Source organism: Conger conger, chromosome 19 (assembly GCF_963514075.1).
Source record: "Conger conger chromosome 19, fConCon1.1, whole genome shotgun sequence".
In the NCBI taxonomy this organism is placed as follows: domain Eukaryota; kingdom Metazoa; phylum Chordata; class Actinopteri; order Anguilliformes; family Congridae; genus Conger; species Conger conger.
In genome coordinates, this window is record NC_083778.1 from 6570110 (window position 1) to 6584686 (window position 14577).

The following is a 14577-nucleotide window of genomic DNA, read 5'->3' on the forward strand; positions in this document are numbered from 1 at the left end:
TTGGATTGGTGGATCTGTCGATCCGTTTTATTGAGAAACGCCCCAGGAGTCAGGTTGCCCTTCCTGAATCCACAGTCCCGTGTGCCGGACAGAGTGCGTCACCCCCAACGTCCCGCACCAAACAGAGGCGGGACCCCCAAGCTCGCTCTCCTCACACAGCACCTCTGAGAATAAATAAATAAATTACAGGAGGGGCTGGGAGCTGCCTCGACACAGTCCATTCCAAAAATGGACTGTCATTATCACAAGGGCGAGGGGCAGGAAATGACATCACAGAGGGACGTGCTGGGGAAAACCTACTGTCCTAATGTTCTAATTGGCTGATACGTGGCGATTACGTGAGGAAGCGGTTTGTGATTAGGTAGAGTGTGTGTGTGTGTGTGTGAGTGTGTGTAGTGATTGTGAGTGTGTGTGTGTAGTGTGAGTGTGTGTGTGTGACCGTGTATGTGCGAGTGTGTGTGTGTAGTGTGAGTGTGTGTGTGAGAGTGTGTGTGTGTGAGTGTGTGTGTGAGAGTGAGTGTGTGTGCGTGTGTGTGTGTGAGTGCGTGTGTGAGTGTGTGTGTGTGAGTGTGTGTGTGAGAGTGAGTGTGTGTGTGCGTGTGTGTTACGTAAGGGAGCGGTTTGTGATGATGGAGGCTGTGAGCCGCTCTGGGCAGGGGTCGGTGGGCCTGCCATGCGGGTGCAGCACTTGTGCGTTTCTGAGGATACGCATCACGACCGAGGTTGGGCGAGTGTTAATAAACCCAGCTACACTGCAAAAACGCAGGGGTTTTAAGATCATAAGATGTGCTGGGCTTGGGGAAAGTGAGAATATTATCCAGGTGAATATTACACAGTACTTATAAGGAGAAAAGTGAAAGCTACGAGCAGTTAAAACCATATGAAGAATATTTAGATACAGACTCGAGTTATGTCCAGTTTGCTGCTACAGATCTTGGGAGATCGTTTGGGGGTCGTTAACACTGGCTGGTTGGGTTGTAGATTTCATCATCGAAGTTTGCGAGAGCCGTCCACCTCCCTGTGCGTCCCTGTGGCGGCGGTGGTCGTGGTAGCAAAGCATGCTGGGTAGTCAGGAACGACATCGTCGAGAAGTGGCGCCGGGTTTTCCCAACCTGGAGATGACTACGCACAGGCCACGCGCCAATCACGTTCCAAACCCCTCCCCCACGGGCGATGAAACCGCACCCACTGCCACCTGCTTAAAGGGCCGGTTCCGTTTTATCCGGGTACTATGACAGCATACAGCACGGCTGTCCCTGCCCATATCAGTGTCGCCCAGGGCACAGCACGTATCCGGGGCGGGGGTGGGGGGCGACGGACCTGGGGGCCACACAAGAGCAAGGTTCTGCTGGACTGAAACCGGAATTCACTCAGGAAATAAAAAATATCAAAACCAAAAGTTGGATGTCAACTGACCGCACCGATCCAAAACGCTTTCTTTTCTGTGCAGAGGTGTCCCTGTTTAAACCGGCAGCCGTTTTACTAAACCTCTCCGAGGACTACAGAGAGGCGGGAACAGCAGCGTGATGGGAAACATGTCCTGCATGTTGCTATGGGAAACAGGCGGCGTAGAGGGCGTGTCTGCCCGGGACTGGTGGCACAGGGCTGGTCCGTGACCGAAGGAAAAGCGAATAGTGAGATAACATGGGGACTCATTTCTGTGTGACACACACAAGAGTCAACTCAAGGGTGTGGCTGTTCTGTGAATAGCACTGGTTGTTCACGCATTATATTTAACTGCACCCTTTTCTGCGCTCCATTATTGCTACCGTTAGCCGAGATGAAGATAATCACTGCCCTGGCAAAAACAATTACTGCCTGTTTTCTAAGACCCGATTTTGAATCACATGAGCTCCTCTTGTCTAAAAGTGAATCTTCCACCTCGCTATATGTATCATCAGAATGCATGTACAAATATCCATTACATTACATTAATGGCATTAAAAAATATCCATTACATTACATTACATTACATTAATGGCATTTGGCAGACGCTCTCATCCAGAGCGACGTACAGTTGATTTAGACTAAGCAGGAGACAATCCTCCCCTGGAGCGATGCAGGGTTAAGGGCCTTGCTCAAGGGCCCAACAGCTGTGCGGATCTTATTGTGGCTACACCGGGATTAGAACCACCGACCTTGCATGTCCCAGTCATTTACCTTAACCACTGCGCTACAGGCCGCCCCATTTACAATACAGTAAAAAATGTCTCAAAGCCATGCTGCATGCCAGGCCGCCTGACGAGTGCTGGAAGCACCCGTTAATTTGGGGGTCAGAGTCACAGCAACAGTCAATGGAAAGAGAGAGAGGCAAAGCCTTACGGCCCGGTGCGACCCTAAGGCTCCTGGGACTGGTACAGGCGCCCCCCCTCTCCCTCTCTGGGACAGCCCAGTCCTGCGTGGGCGGGTGCGTGTTTTTCAGAGCGGTGTTTTTCAGAGCGGTGTTTTTCGGCTCTGGAGTGTTAAAATTAGAGCTTTTATACCGAAGAATTCTGGTGAGTATAACGGCGTCTGACATTCTTTGAGAGGGGGGGGGGGGGGGGGTTCACCGCTCTCTCTCTGGGGGGGGGGGGGGGGGGTTGTTTTAGCTCTGAGGGGCAGATGCCGTTGCCCTGCACCTGGAGGACCTTGCTGGGGAGACCAGAGCACTGCAGTGAAGCAACTGGAAAGGCAGGGAAGGACAGGGAAACGCTGAGGAAACGTTGGGGAAACGCTGAGGAAGCGTAAGGAGACTGGGTGGGGACCGTTAGCCCAAGAGCTAGCTGAGAGGCGCGAACAGAGCAGGGGGAACAGAGAGGAACAGAGCAGGGGGAACAGAGCAGGGGGAACAGAGAGGAACAGAGCGGGGGAACAGAGCGGGGGGAACAGAGCAGGGGGAACAGAGTGGGGGAACAGAGAGGAACAGAGCAGGGGGAACAGAGCAGGGGGAACAGAGAGGAACAGAGCGGGGGGACAGAGTGGGGGGAACAGAGCGGGGGGAACAGAGCGGGGGGGACAGAGTGGGGGGAACAGAGCAGGGGTACAGAGGGGGGGTACAGAGTGGGGGGAACAGAGCGGGGGGTACAGAGGGGGGAAGGGGGAACAGAGCGGGGGAACCGAGCGGGGGGTACAGAGCGGGGGGTACAGAGGGGGGGGTACAGAGTGGGGGGAACAGAGCGGGGGGAACAGAGGGGGTACAGAGCGGGGGGACAGAGTGGGGGGAACAGAGCGGGGGGAACAGAGCAGGGGGAACAGAGTGGGGGAACAGAGAGGAACAGAGCAGGGGGAACAGAGCAGGGGGAACAGAGAGGAACAGAGCAGGGGGAACAGAGCAGGGGGAACAGAGAGGAACAGAGCGGGGGGACAGAGTGGGGGGAACAGAGCGGGGGGAACAGAGCGGGGGGGACAGAGTGGGGGGAACAGAGCAGGGGTACAGAGGGGGGGTACAGAGTGGGGGGAACAGAGCGGGGGGTACAGAGGGGGGAAGGGGGAACAGAGCGGGGGAACCGAGCGGGGGGTACAGAGCGGGGGGTACAGAGGGGGGGGTACAGAGTGGGGGGAACAGAGCGGGGGGAACAGAGGGGGTACAGAGCGGGGGGTACAGAGTGGGGGGAACAGAGCAGGGGGTACAGAGCGGGGGGTACAGAGGGGGGGGTACAGAGTGGGGGGAACAGAGCGGGGGGAACAGAGGGGGTACAGAGCGGGGGGAACAGAGCAGGGGGTACAGAGCGGGGGGTACAGAGGGGGGGGTACAGAGCGGGGGGTACAGAGGGGGAAAGGGGGAACAGAGTGGGGGGAACAGAGCGGGGGGTACAGCGGGGGAACCGAGCGGGGGGTACAGAGGGGGTACAGAGCGGGGGGAACAGAGCAGGGGGTACAGAGCGGGGGGTACAGAGGGGGGGGTACAGAGCGGGGGGTACAGAGGGGGAAAGGGGGAACAGAGCGGGGGGTACAGAGCGGGGGGAATGGTGGTCTCCGGCCCACGCTGGATATCGGACAGCATGCTCATAACATTTTGTAAATCAGAGATTTCATTCTGCTCGTTCTGTTATCCAGGCACTTCAGACTGCAGAGCGGATAAAATACCCATTTGCAGTTTCACCATATTTGACGTAAAGGCTACATAAACAAGAGAGGAATACAAAGCACACACATGCAGACACACACCCACACACACACACACACACACAGATACAGAAACACAGACACACACACCCACACCCACACACACTTCTGCACAAGGGGTCTGTACTAATATCCAGGCTCTTCCCTATCTTCAGCTGACCTGAGAACAGTCCTGAGCAGCACTGCAGAACAGAAGACATTTTACACGCACATTAAACCGGGGATGGAAGGAGACGTCCACATGGAATAACACAAAATGGCACCTGAGAGGAAATGGCAGAAAAAAACCTGCCCCCACAATAAAGGATTATGCTGTCAGATTACCAACCCTTTGGTACCAGATGCTCCCGTAACACACACACTCAGGTCAGCAAAGACGTGCAGTAAAGGCACAGAAAACAAAGTCTCCTACACAGTGCAATAAAAGGAGAAAAATAGCAAAATACAAACCAAACACCAAGCAAGACGTCAAAAAATATTCAAAACAAATTTCTTATTTCAGAAGGCGCTGGTTCAGTCATCTGCTTGCCTGCAAAAAAATATGACTTAGGAGTCACTTAAATAATCAGATTTTGCCGCTCGCAGCAACTTCCCATAAAAAAAAAAACAGAAAACAAGAACTGACCAAAAAAATTAAATAATAGTTTACACAAAAAACAAACAACAACAACAACAAAAATGGTTTGGTCATAAAAGCAGGGGTTGGGTTTTTTTTGGGGTTTTTTGGGCTGACCTCACTGCGCCCCGAAATCCCGCCTCCTCACATTGACACGCCCCCTCCGTAGATAGCCACGCCCCCTCACACGTCCCTCCTCTAAAGGACACACACCTCTGTTGGATACGCCTCTCTGCAAGGGGATACGCCCCCTTCATAGATGGACACGCCCTTCCACCGGTGGACCCGCCCCTCCTTGCCGTCTCCGTCCTGCAGCTCTGTGCTTTGGTGCCCTTGGGCGGAGTCACACGGGGAGATGGGCGGGACGAGCCAGCCAAATGCTGCTCCTTTACGGTCCGAGTTCATTCCAGACTCCAAACCCTGCCACCTCCCGTCCCGGCCAAAAAAAAAGGAATGTTGAAATGCAATGCAGAACCCAAGCTATACCGTGATGCATATTTGAGTGTTATCTTTATCACCCATCTAAAGAAGTATAATAAATATATATGTACCCCCCCCCCCACCCTCCACATAACAGCACAACTTAACAACAGAACGCTCCCTGCGATTTACAACAGCCCACCAGCGATTTTCACAACCACTCCCCCCCTTTCCCCCCAACCCAAGCCGCCCATTTCCATTCCGCTTCAGAGATCGGACCCCCCTCGCCTTGATCGACAACGGCTCCGGCCCCAACCGGCCCCCCGATCCTCGGTCCCCACGGAAACCCCCCCCACCACGCGCCGAACCGCGACCAATCGGCCGAGCCGCTGAAGAGCGAGTCCCCCCCCCCCTCAGTCCATCCGCAGGTAGCTGGGCGTGGAGTAGTTGAACATGAGGAAGTCCAGCCGGTACAGCTGATACAGCTGGGCCTGCCGCCGGGAGCTGACGTTGTGGAAGAAGCGCGCGGCCACCAGGTCGGTGGTGCGGGTGGACTTGGCGTAGCTGGGGAAGCGCAGCGTCTCGCCCGCGCCGGCCAGGCCCAGCACGTAGTTGGCGTCCTCCTCCAGCGTCTCGTACTTGCCCACCAGGTCGTAGCGGATGTGGCAGGGGTGGCAGAGCGAGTGGACCGTCTCCCAGTGCTCGTTCAGCGGGCCCTCCCTCCCCGTGGCCGGGTCGGCCAGGTAGTCGGCGAACTCCCGGAAGCGCACGTCGGCCCCGTCCCTCAGGGCCTCGGCGGTGGCGTTCTTGCGGTAGCGCCGCACGATCTTGGTGCCGAAGCGCTTGTGGAAGGAGGTGTTGTACTTGAGCGTGAACTTGTTGCGGTAGGCCGAGACCAGCCTCTCGAAGGGCTCGCGCACGAAGAGGAACTTCAGGAAGCTCTTGAGCCGCCGGTTGATCTCGGGGATGCTGTACTGGCTGAGGGTCTTCAGGTTGGCGGGCACGTGGGCCTCGCTGGAGGGGATCTCCATGGGGTCGGCGTAGCGGCCCCGCCCCGTCAGGACCATCATGACGCGCTTCCAGTTGGTGCAGGCCACCTTGGGCACGTAGCAGTACAGCAGGCCGTGCTCGTCGTCCACCACCAGGTGCCGGAGGTCGCCGGGGGTCAGGACCCGCCGCTTCCGCCCGGACGAGCCCTGCGCCCGGCACGTCTCCGACACCTGGTCCCGCCGGGCCTGGTGCAGGAACGCCGTCCCGGAAAACTCCGACTGGGAGAGGGAGGGAGGGGGAGAGGAGAGGGGGAGGGAGGGAGGGAGAAGGAGAGAGAGGGAGAGAGGGAGAGAGGGAGAGAGAGAGGGAGAGGGAGGGAGGGGGAGAGAGAGGGAGAGAGGGAGAGAGAGGGAGGGAGAAAGAGAGAGAGGGAAAGGGAGGGAGAGAGGGAGAGGGAGGGAGGGGAAGAGAGAGGGGGGAGACAGAAAGAGAGAGAGGGAAAGGGAAAGGGAGGGAGAGAGGGAGTGAGAGGGAGAGGGAGAGAGAAAGAGGGGGAGAGGGAGAGGGAGAAAGAGAGGGGGAGAGAGGGGGAGGGAGAGGGGGGAGAGAGAGGGAAGGGAGAGGGAGAGATAGTTAGAGCTATGCATATGAAAGTATCCCTGAGCAAGGCACCTAACCCCTAAATGCTCCTGATGAGCCGGTTGGTGCTTTGCATGGCAGCCAATTGGTGTGCAAGTGTGTGTGTGAGTGGGTGAATGAGAAACATCAATTGGACAACGCTTTGGATAAAGGCGCTACACAAATGCCAACCTTTTACCATTTACACACTGCACTGCAGAACACATACAGAGGGCAGTTGAGTGGTGTGGGTCAGGGAACTGGGCTCGTAACAAAGGCTGCCAGTTCGTTTCCCAGATAGGACACTGCCAACGCACCTGTGAGCAAGGTACTAAACCATACAGGGTTTTCAGCGCACTTGTCCCTGGTTCTGATTTGCACTTCATTGTACGTGGCTCTGGATAAGAGCGTCTGCTAAAATGACTGTGATGTCACATACTGTAATGTTAGCCTGGTTAGAGACGGGCGTACCGTGTAAAAACGAGGAAGGCGTGTAAGTCACACTGGATAAGAGTTTGTGCTAAACAGCTGTAATGTAATGTAATTTAATTCCATCCTTGCCTCTTCATTGACTCAGGCTCCACTTCCTGAGACACAGTGTAAAAACTGTCCCAAGCAGACGCATGGAGCAGTGCGTTCTGGGATCAGCCCTGCTTCAGAATGCTTCCACCGTGTACATGGCCAAACCATGCCGTTGCATTCTTCAGCCCAACCCGAGTTACATTACGTTACATTCATGGCATTTGGCAGACGCTCTTATCCAGAGCGACGTACAGTTGATTTAGACTAAGCAGGAGACAATCCTCCCCTGGAGCAATGCAGGGTTAAGGGCCTTGCTCAAGGGCCCAATCTTATGTGCGGATCTTATTGTGGCTACACCGGGATTAGAACCACTGACCTTGCGTGTCCCAGTCATGTACCTTAACCACTACGCTACAGGCCGCCCTGAGTTAGCTTTGCAATGCTTGTGCTTACACGGTGCTTTATCCCTCCGGAGTCGACTGAGCTCAGCAATACCCGCTGATACAAACATCGGCGGACCGAAAAAACCCCCCCAACAAAAACACGAAGTAAGGCTGGGAGCAGGAAACCATGGAAACAAGCTGTCGAAGTTTCACCGCTCCGCCCGTCCACGAACCGTGCTGTGAAAACATGACAGAGAAGCACGTTCCTCGTTCCTCGCTGACTGTCAGTGCTTTGACCTCGTTATTCATTGTTTCGTTTCAAATCCAATCGGTTGGAGTGCAGAGCCAAAAGAACGGGCGTGGTACCGCTGTCCAAGTACTTACGGACTGCACTGCATGCAGAGCATGCAGAGAGGGCCACTTGAGAGGGACAAGGGCAAACGTGTGCATTGTGCAGAGTAGTTGGGAGGGGAGGGGGGTGTTGTACCTGACACTGCTGTGTTATTTTAGAGAGTCACAGGTGTGTCCAATGTGTTCCCTAGCACCTGACATCCATCCCAGGTTAGCCCATCCACCAAAGCTTCTGGAATATTCTACTGAGAATATCTTCAGAGGGGCTGCTGTGGGAATGACACTATGGTGCCTGCTCGTATTCTCTGGGAAGTGTGTGTGTGTGCGTGTGTGTGTGTGTGTGTGTGAGAGAGAATATGAGTTTGGCTGAAATTTCCAACCCTGGGCAGGGTGTTTCGATGTTGCACATTCAGAGTACTTTTTTGGGTGCCTGTCATTTTGACCAACCGAGCCCTGCCCTGCGTTTCAGTTCTGCCGCGTTAGGAGGTGAAGGCTTTTAAGCTCAATAACTAACCCTAACCCTAACCCTAACCCTAACTTCTCAGAATGCAGAGAGAGAACCAAATAATTCCGAGGTCACGTTGTGTCACATAAATATCTAAAAACGTTATCTGCGTAAGTATACTGTGTATATTGTGTTGTCCTTCAGCTGCTCGTCAGACGGAGCCAGACCTCGTTAAACCTTCACCGGCCGCCATTTTTAATCTCCCAGCTTCCTATCGTCGCGGCAACAGCAGCAGCCATTTTGCATTTCAATTTTGACATCGGGCCACTGTGAAGTCTATGGAATCAGAGCGTATCAATTACTGTAACTGGTCTCACACTGGGGGGTGGGGGGAGAAGGAGGATGGGAGGAGAAGATGAGTGGAGGAAAGGAGGATGGGGAGAAGACGAGTGGAGGAAAGGAGAATGGGGAGAAGACGAGTGGAGGAAAGGAGGATGGGCAGAAGACGAGTGGAGGAAAGGAGGATGGGGAGAAGACGAGTGGAGGAAAGGAGGATGGGGAGAAGACGAGTGGAGAAGACGAGTGGAGGAAAGGAGGATGGGGAGAAGATGAGTGGAGGAAAGGAGGATGGGGAGAAGACGAGTGGAGGAAAGGAGGACAGGTTTTTCCCGAGGACTGGGACACACCCTTGTCTATACACGCGGCATCTCTGACAGCCAGAGTACAGCTCCAAGACGAGACCCACATATCCCACCTCTCCCATATCCTGCGTTGTGTTTCAAATCCAATTCTCTCCTCTGGCTTTGCAATATGGGGGAGATTTAGCGAGAGACAGAACGGGCTGTGTGAGAATACTAATCCTGCTCACGGTCATATTTCACACCAATACCAGTGCGCTGCTATTTGTTGCAAAACACCTGCACACATTTAGTCTCCTACAGTTCCTATTCACTCTGGCTCGACTCTCTCGATGATCAGAGTCTCCTGTACAGTTCATTTACTCTGATCTGTGTTCATTTGATAAGAGCACCAAAGCAGCATCTCTCTACCCAACTGTGTGTGCGTGTGTGGGTGTGTGTGTGTGTGTGTGTGTGTGTATGGGTGGGTGTGTGTGTGTGTGTGTGTGTGTGTGTGAGCGTTGAATGCACAAGTACAGCAGTGTTCAAACACACAGCACAACAACGCAGGGGCTTCTCATGTTAGCCACAGCAGCATTAATGGAGAAAAGTGTGAGAGGGAGACACACACACATACACACACACACACATACACACACACACACACACTGCAATGGGACTCATCCATCCAGGAGAATAAACACAAACAGGAGAGCGTGCAGTGCACATAACATCGGTAAAACACCGAGTAGGTTTGTCTTATTGTGCTGGAACTTGGCGTTAAGCCTTATCCATCCATGGCGTCCTGAAGCAGAAAATTGGCTCCTGTTTTAGAGACTGCAGTGAGCAGGCACTCGAGACAGCAGAGGAGGTGCTTCAGGAGAACAGGAGGAGGGAGAATGCCATCAGGCCGGTGGAGCGCAGGACAGAGCCCTCAGCAGGGGGTCCTGCTGTGTGTGTGTGTGTGTGTGTGTGTGTGTCTCTCTGTGTGAGTGTGTGTGTGTCTCTGTGTGAGTGTGTGTGTGTGTGTCTTTATGTGTGTGTGTGCTGGCTGTGTGTGTGAGTGTTTGTGTGTGTGTGTGTGTGTGTGTGTCTCTGTGTGAGTGTGTGTGTGTGTGTCTTTATGTGTGTGTGTGCTGGCTGTGTGTGTGAGTGTTTGTGTGTACGTGCAGGCTGACACCACAGAGCCGCATGCCCACTTTTCCTTTAAAAGCCTTCTTTCATTTTTTCTGATCTGCTGAGAGAATTCAGATCAGAGAGACGGCTCAAGGACATACTGTACTGCTGGAATTCATATCAGCACAGAGTCAAAGTGTCATTCTGCCCCTCTCTGAAACCTTTACCACTAACCCTGCTACACACCCAACACTGAAACCCTTACCACTAACCCTGCTACACACCCAACACTGAAACCCTTACCACTAACTCTGCTACACACCCAACACTGAAACCCTTACCACTAACTCCGCTACACACCCAACACTGAAACCTTTACCACTAACCCTGCTACACACCCAACACTGAAACCTTTACCACTAACTCTGCTACACACCCAACACTGAAACCTTTACCACTAACTCCGCTACACACCCAACACTGAAACCCTTACCACTAACCCTGCTACACACCCAACACTGAAACCCTTACCACTAACTCTGCTACACACCCAACACTGAAACCCTTACCACTAACTCCGCTACACACCCAACACTGAAACCCTTACCACTAACTCCGCTACACACCCAACACTGAAACCTTTACCACTAACCCTGCTACACACCCAACACTGAAACCTTTACCACTAACTCTGCTACACATCCAACACTGAAACCTTTACCACTAACTCTGCTACATTGCCAACACTGAGACCCTTACCACTAACTCTGCTACATACCCAACACTGAGACCCTTACCACTAACTCTGCTACACACCCAACACTGAAACCTTTACCACTAACTCTGCTACACACCCAACACTGAAACCTTTACCACTAACTCTGCTATATAGCCAACACTGATTCCCTTACCACTAAATCTGCTACATACCCAACACTGAGACCCTTACCACTAACTCTGCTACACACCCAACACTGAAACCTTTACCACTAACTCTGCTACATACCCAACACTGAGACCCTTACCACTAACTCTGCTACATACCCAACACTGAGACCCTTACCACTAACTCCGCTACACACCCAACACTGAAACCTTTACCACTAACTCTGCTACATACCCAACACTGAGACCCTTACCACTAACCCTGCTACACACCCAACACTGAAACCCTTACCACTAACTCTGCTACACACCCAACACTGAAACCCTTACCACTAACTCTGCTACACACCCAACACTGAAACCTTTACGCCAACTCCGCTACACACCCAACACTGAGACCTTTACGCTAACTCTGCTACACACCCAACACTGAAACCTTTACGCTAACTCTGCTACACACACAACATTGAAACCCTCTTCCTAACACTGCTATGTTAATAGTAAACGTAATTCCAAAAAGTTAAAATGCAAATCATATGTAAAATGATATATTCTAATCTTCCCCAAGAGCGGCTTCAAACTTGCGGCTCCAAAACGGTGCAACATCACACTTGAAACAGTTAAAGCCTTTTTGCTTTTGTTTTAAAACTGCAAAAGATTATAAAGGAAAAACAAATCATTTCTCAGACGGAAACTCAATTTATTGGGTTTAAATTCATCCGTAAAGTGGCTGTTTGCTGCAGACATAACAGCAGTTGTGTTTAAGGGGCAGGAAAAACACTGGCGAACGCTGGATGGCGATTCTATAATTAGACACGCTTCTTGTTTCCACACACACGCTTTCCGCATAATCTCCTTCCCCTGGTTTTACAGCTGTAATTAAAAGAGTGTGTGTGTGTGTGTGAGTGTGAGAGTGTGTGTGTGAGTGTGTGTGTGAGAGTGTGTGTGTGTGTGTGTGAGTGTGAGAGTGTGTGTGTGAGTGTGTGTGAGTGTGTGTGTGTGTGTGTGTGTGTGTGAGAGAGAGTGTGTGTGTGTGTGTGTGTGTGTGTGAGTGTGTGTACGTAATTGAGAGTGTGTGTGCATGTGTGTGCGTGTGTGTGCGTGTCAGCACGCTCAACCCTCAATGCGCTCTCTATCCTCGAGCAGACTCAGGGTAGAAGGCGTATTTCTACCCCGGCCAAAACCCCACAAGCGGTAAGAATAACTCTGGTGTTTGTTATTCTCTTTCTGTACCTTCATAGCAGCCATTCCATTCTGGCCCAAAATTTCCACACACTTTCCACACAGTGTGTATACCAAAGCAGAGATGAGAGCCAATCAGCTGATTGAGCAGTGCAAGGAATCCTGGGAGTGATGCATTATGGGAGTTGGAGTCAAGCCATGAGCCCAGTGCACTCTAGAATGCTCAGAATCCACAACGTTGCCGCCTCACCGTGGCAATAGTGCCGTGTCACAAGTAACCATGGTGATGGCCCAATCGATACCGTGATCCTACTCTGATGGTATTTCCATACTGTTTGCCCTCTCTTAAAATATCACACGTACGCTGTGGCAAACCCCGGAGGACATGAAACGAGAGCCCGTCTCTCCAAGCTCTCCTCAGACACACGGCAGTCAGCACTTCTCACCCCTCGCATTCATAATTGAGAGATTATTCATTTTTTATCTTACTCCATGCTCCAAACCACATTCATCTCATTGTTTATTTTTAATGGTAACTGGTACGCAGTCCCTTCAGTAGAAATGGATGGTCAGATAGATCATTGCATTTATATAGTGCTTTTCGAGACACTCGCTTTACCGTGATGAGGTGGAAACTCGCCTCAACCACCACTGACGTGCAGCACCCACCTGGGTGATGCAACGGCGGCCATTTTGTGCCAGAATGCTCACCGCACACCAGCGGAAAGAGAGAGAGAAAATGCTTGTCTGTGGCTTTGTGTGGAGTTCAAACCCTCAGATGTTGCAGGGCTGACGGTTCGAAAGGAGAAGGAACCGGACCAGGGCCCTGCTACACGCAGCCTGGGAATGTGGCCTTCATAGAACCCTTAAAACCTTACATTACATTACATTATTGGCATTTGGCAGACGCTCTTACCCAGAGCGACGTACAGTTGATTAGACTAAGCAGGAGACAATCCTCCCCTGGAGCAATGCCGGGTTAAGGGCCTTGCTCAAGGGCCCAACGGCTGTGCGGATCTTATTGTGGCTACCCCGGGATTCAAACCACCAACCTTGCCACCAACCTGGCCTCTCTCAGTCATTTACCTTAACCACTACGCTACATGCTGCACGATTACGGGTGTGCACACCTCTTCATTTGCTGAAAAAATATTCCTTTATTTTCTCCGGTTTGACTTTTAAAACGCCACGATGTTCCATTACGTTACCGGCCTTCGGCAGACGGCTCGCAGTCACAGTCGCACGCTCACACGCGCGCGCGCGCGCATTCTTCGGGGACGTACAGCAGTGAGTAAGGGCTCAGTAGCGTCAGGACCGCCGGTGCTGCAGACAGTGGAGGCTCTGTGCCGCCGGCACACAGAGCAGCTGTGTGTGCGCTGATGCGAGGCTTCACCGGATCTGCATCCTGTGCGCCGCTCTCACCCTCTGCGGTGGATCAGACAGCCGGTGTCAGGACCCGGGGAGGGGAAACGGAGCCGCGCAAACAAACAGAGCCTTTTCCCCAGCCTTTCGAAACGGCGCCTTTCTGAGGAACGCGGCGTTTCTGAGCCAGGATGGCGGGGTCAGGACTTTCCCTCGTTGAGAGCTCGTCTGTTAGCCTTAGCGGGGTGGCGGCTGTTAGCCGGAGCGGGGTGGCGGCTCTGTTAGCGGGCGGCCTGTAGCGTAGCGGTTAAGGTACATGACTGGGGCACGCAAGGTCGATGGTCCTAATCCCGGTGTAGCCACAATAAGATCCGCACAGCCGTTGGGCCCTTGAGCAAGGCCCTTAACCCTGCATTGCTCCAGGGGAGGACTGTCTCCTGCTTAGTCTAATCAACTGTACGTCGCTCTGGATAAGAGCGTCTGCCAAATGTCAATAATGTAATGTAATGTAGCGGGGTGGCGGATCTGTTAGCCTTAGCGGGACGGTGGCAGATGTCCTAGGATGAGGAGGGGGAGTGTGGCATGGCAGAATGGGACTGCCCCACACACGCATTCCACTGGCAGGCCTCAGCGAGTCCGCGCACATAATCGGGATCTTATCTCCTGTTTGCTCGCATCTGTGGGAAAATGGAGCTGAAGACAAAGCCAGTGAAAAGAGCCCTGGCCTCATACTGAACCAGGAAAACAACCAGCCCTCACAGCCCAGCTGTGTGTGTATGAGTGTGACTTTGTGTGTGTGTGAGTATGTGTGTCTATGAGTGTAACTGTGTGTGTGAGTGTGTGTGTGAGTGTGTGAGAGTGCATGAGTGTGACTGTGTGAGTGTGTGTGTGAGTGCATGAGTGTGACTGTGTGTGTGTGTGTATGTGTGTATGAGTGTCTATGAGTGTGACTGTGTGTGTGTGTGT

At 52.9% G+C, this 14577-nt stretch overlaps 1 protein-coding gene and 1 long non-coding RNA gene across 3 annotated transcripts in view; both read right to left on the reverse strand.

The window, feature by feature from the left end:
• On the reverse strand, positions 1–5270 carry LOC133119127 (uncharacterized). The gene is made up of 2 exons (XR_009706489.1): positions 4934–5270; positions 1–1320 (listed from the first exon to the last, which is right to left on the reverse strand). It is a non-coding gene; the product is annotated as an uncharacterized LOC133119127 (long non-coding RNA).
• A 283-nt stretch (positions 5271–5553) lies between these two features.
• Positions 5554–14577, reverse strand: part of chst11 (carbohydrate (chondroitin 4) sulfotransferase 11) — a 38720-nt gene continuing 29696 nt past the window's right edge. For both annotated transcript variants that reach the window (XM_061229636.1, XM_061229634.1), the window contains exon 3: positions 5554–6408. In XM_061229636.1, the coding sequence (XP_061085620.1) occupies positions 5554–6408 (855 nt within the window). The remainder of the gene's footprint in view (positions 6409–14577) is intronic.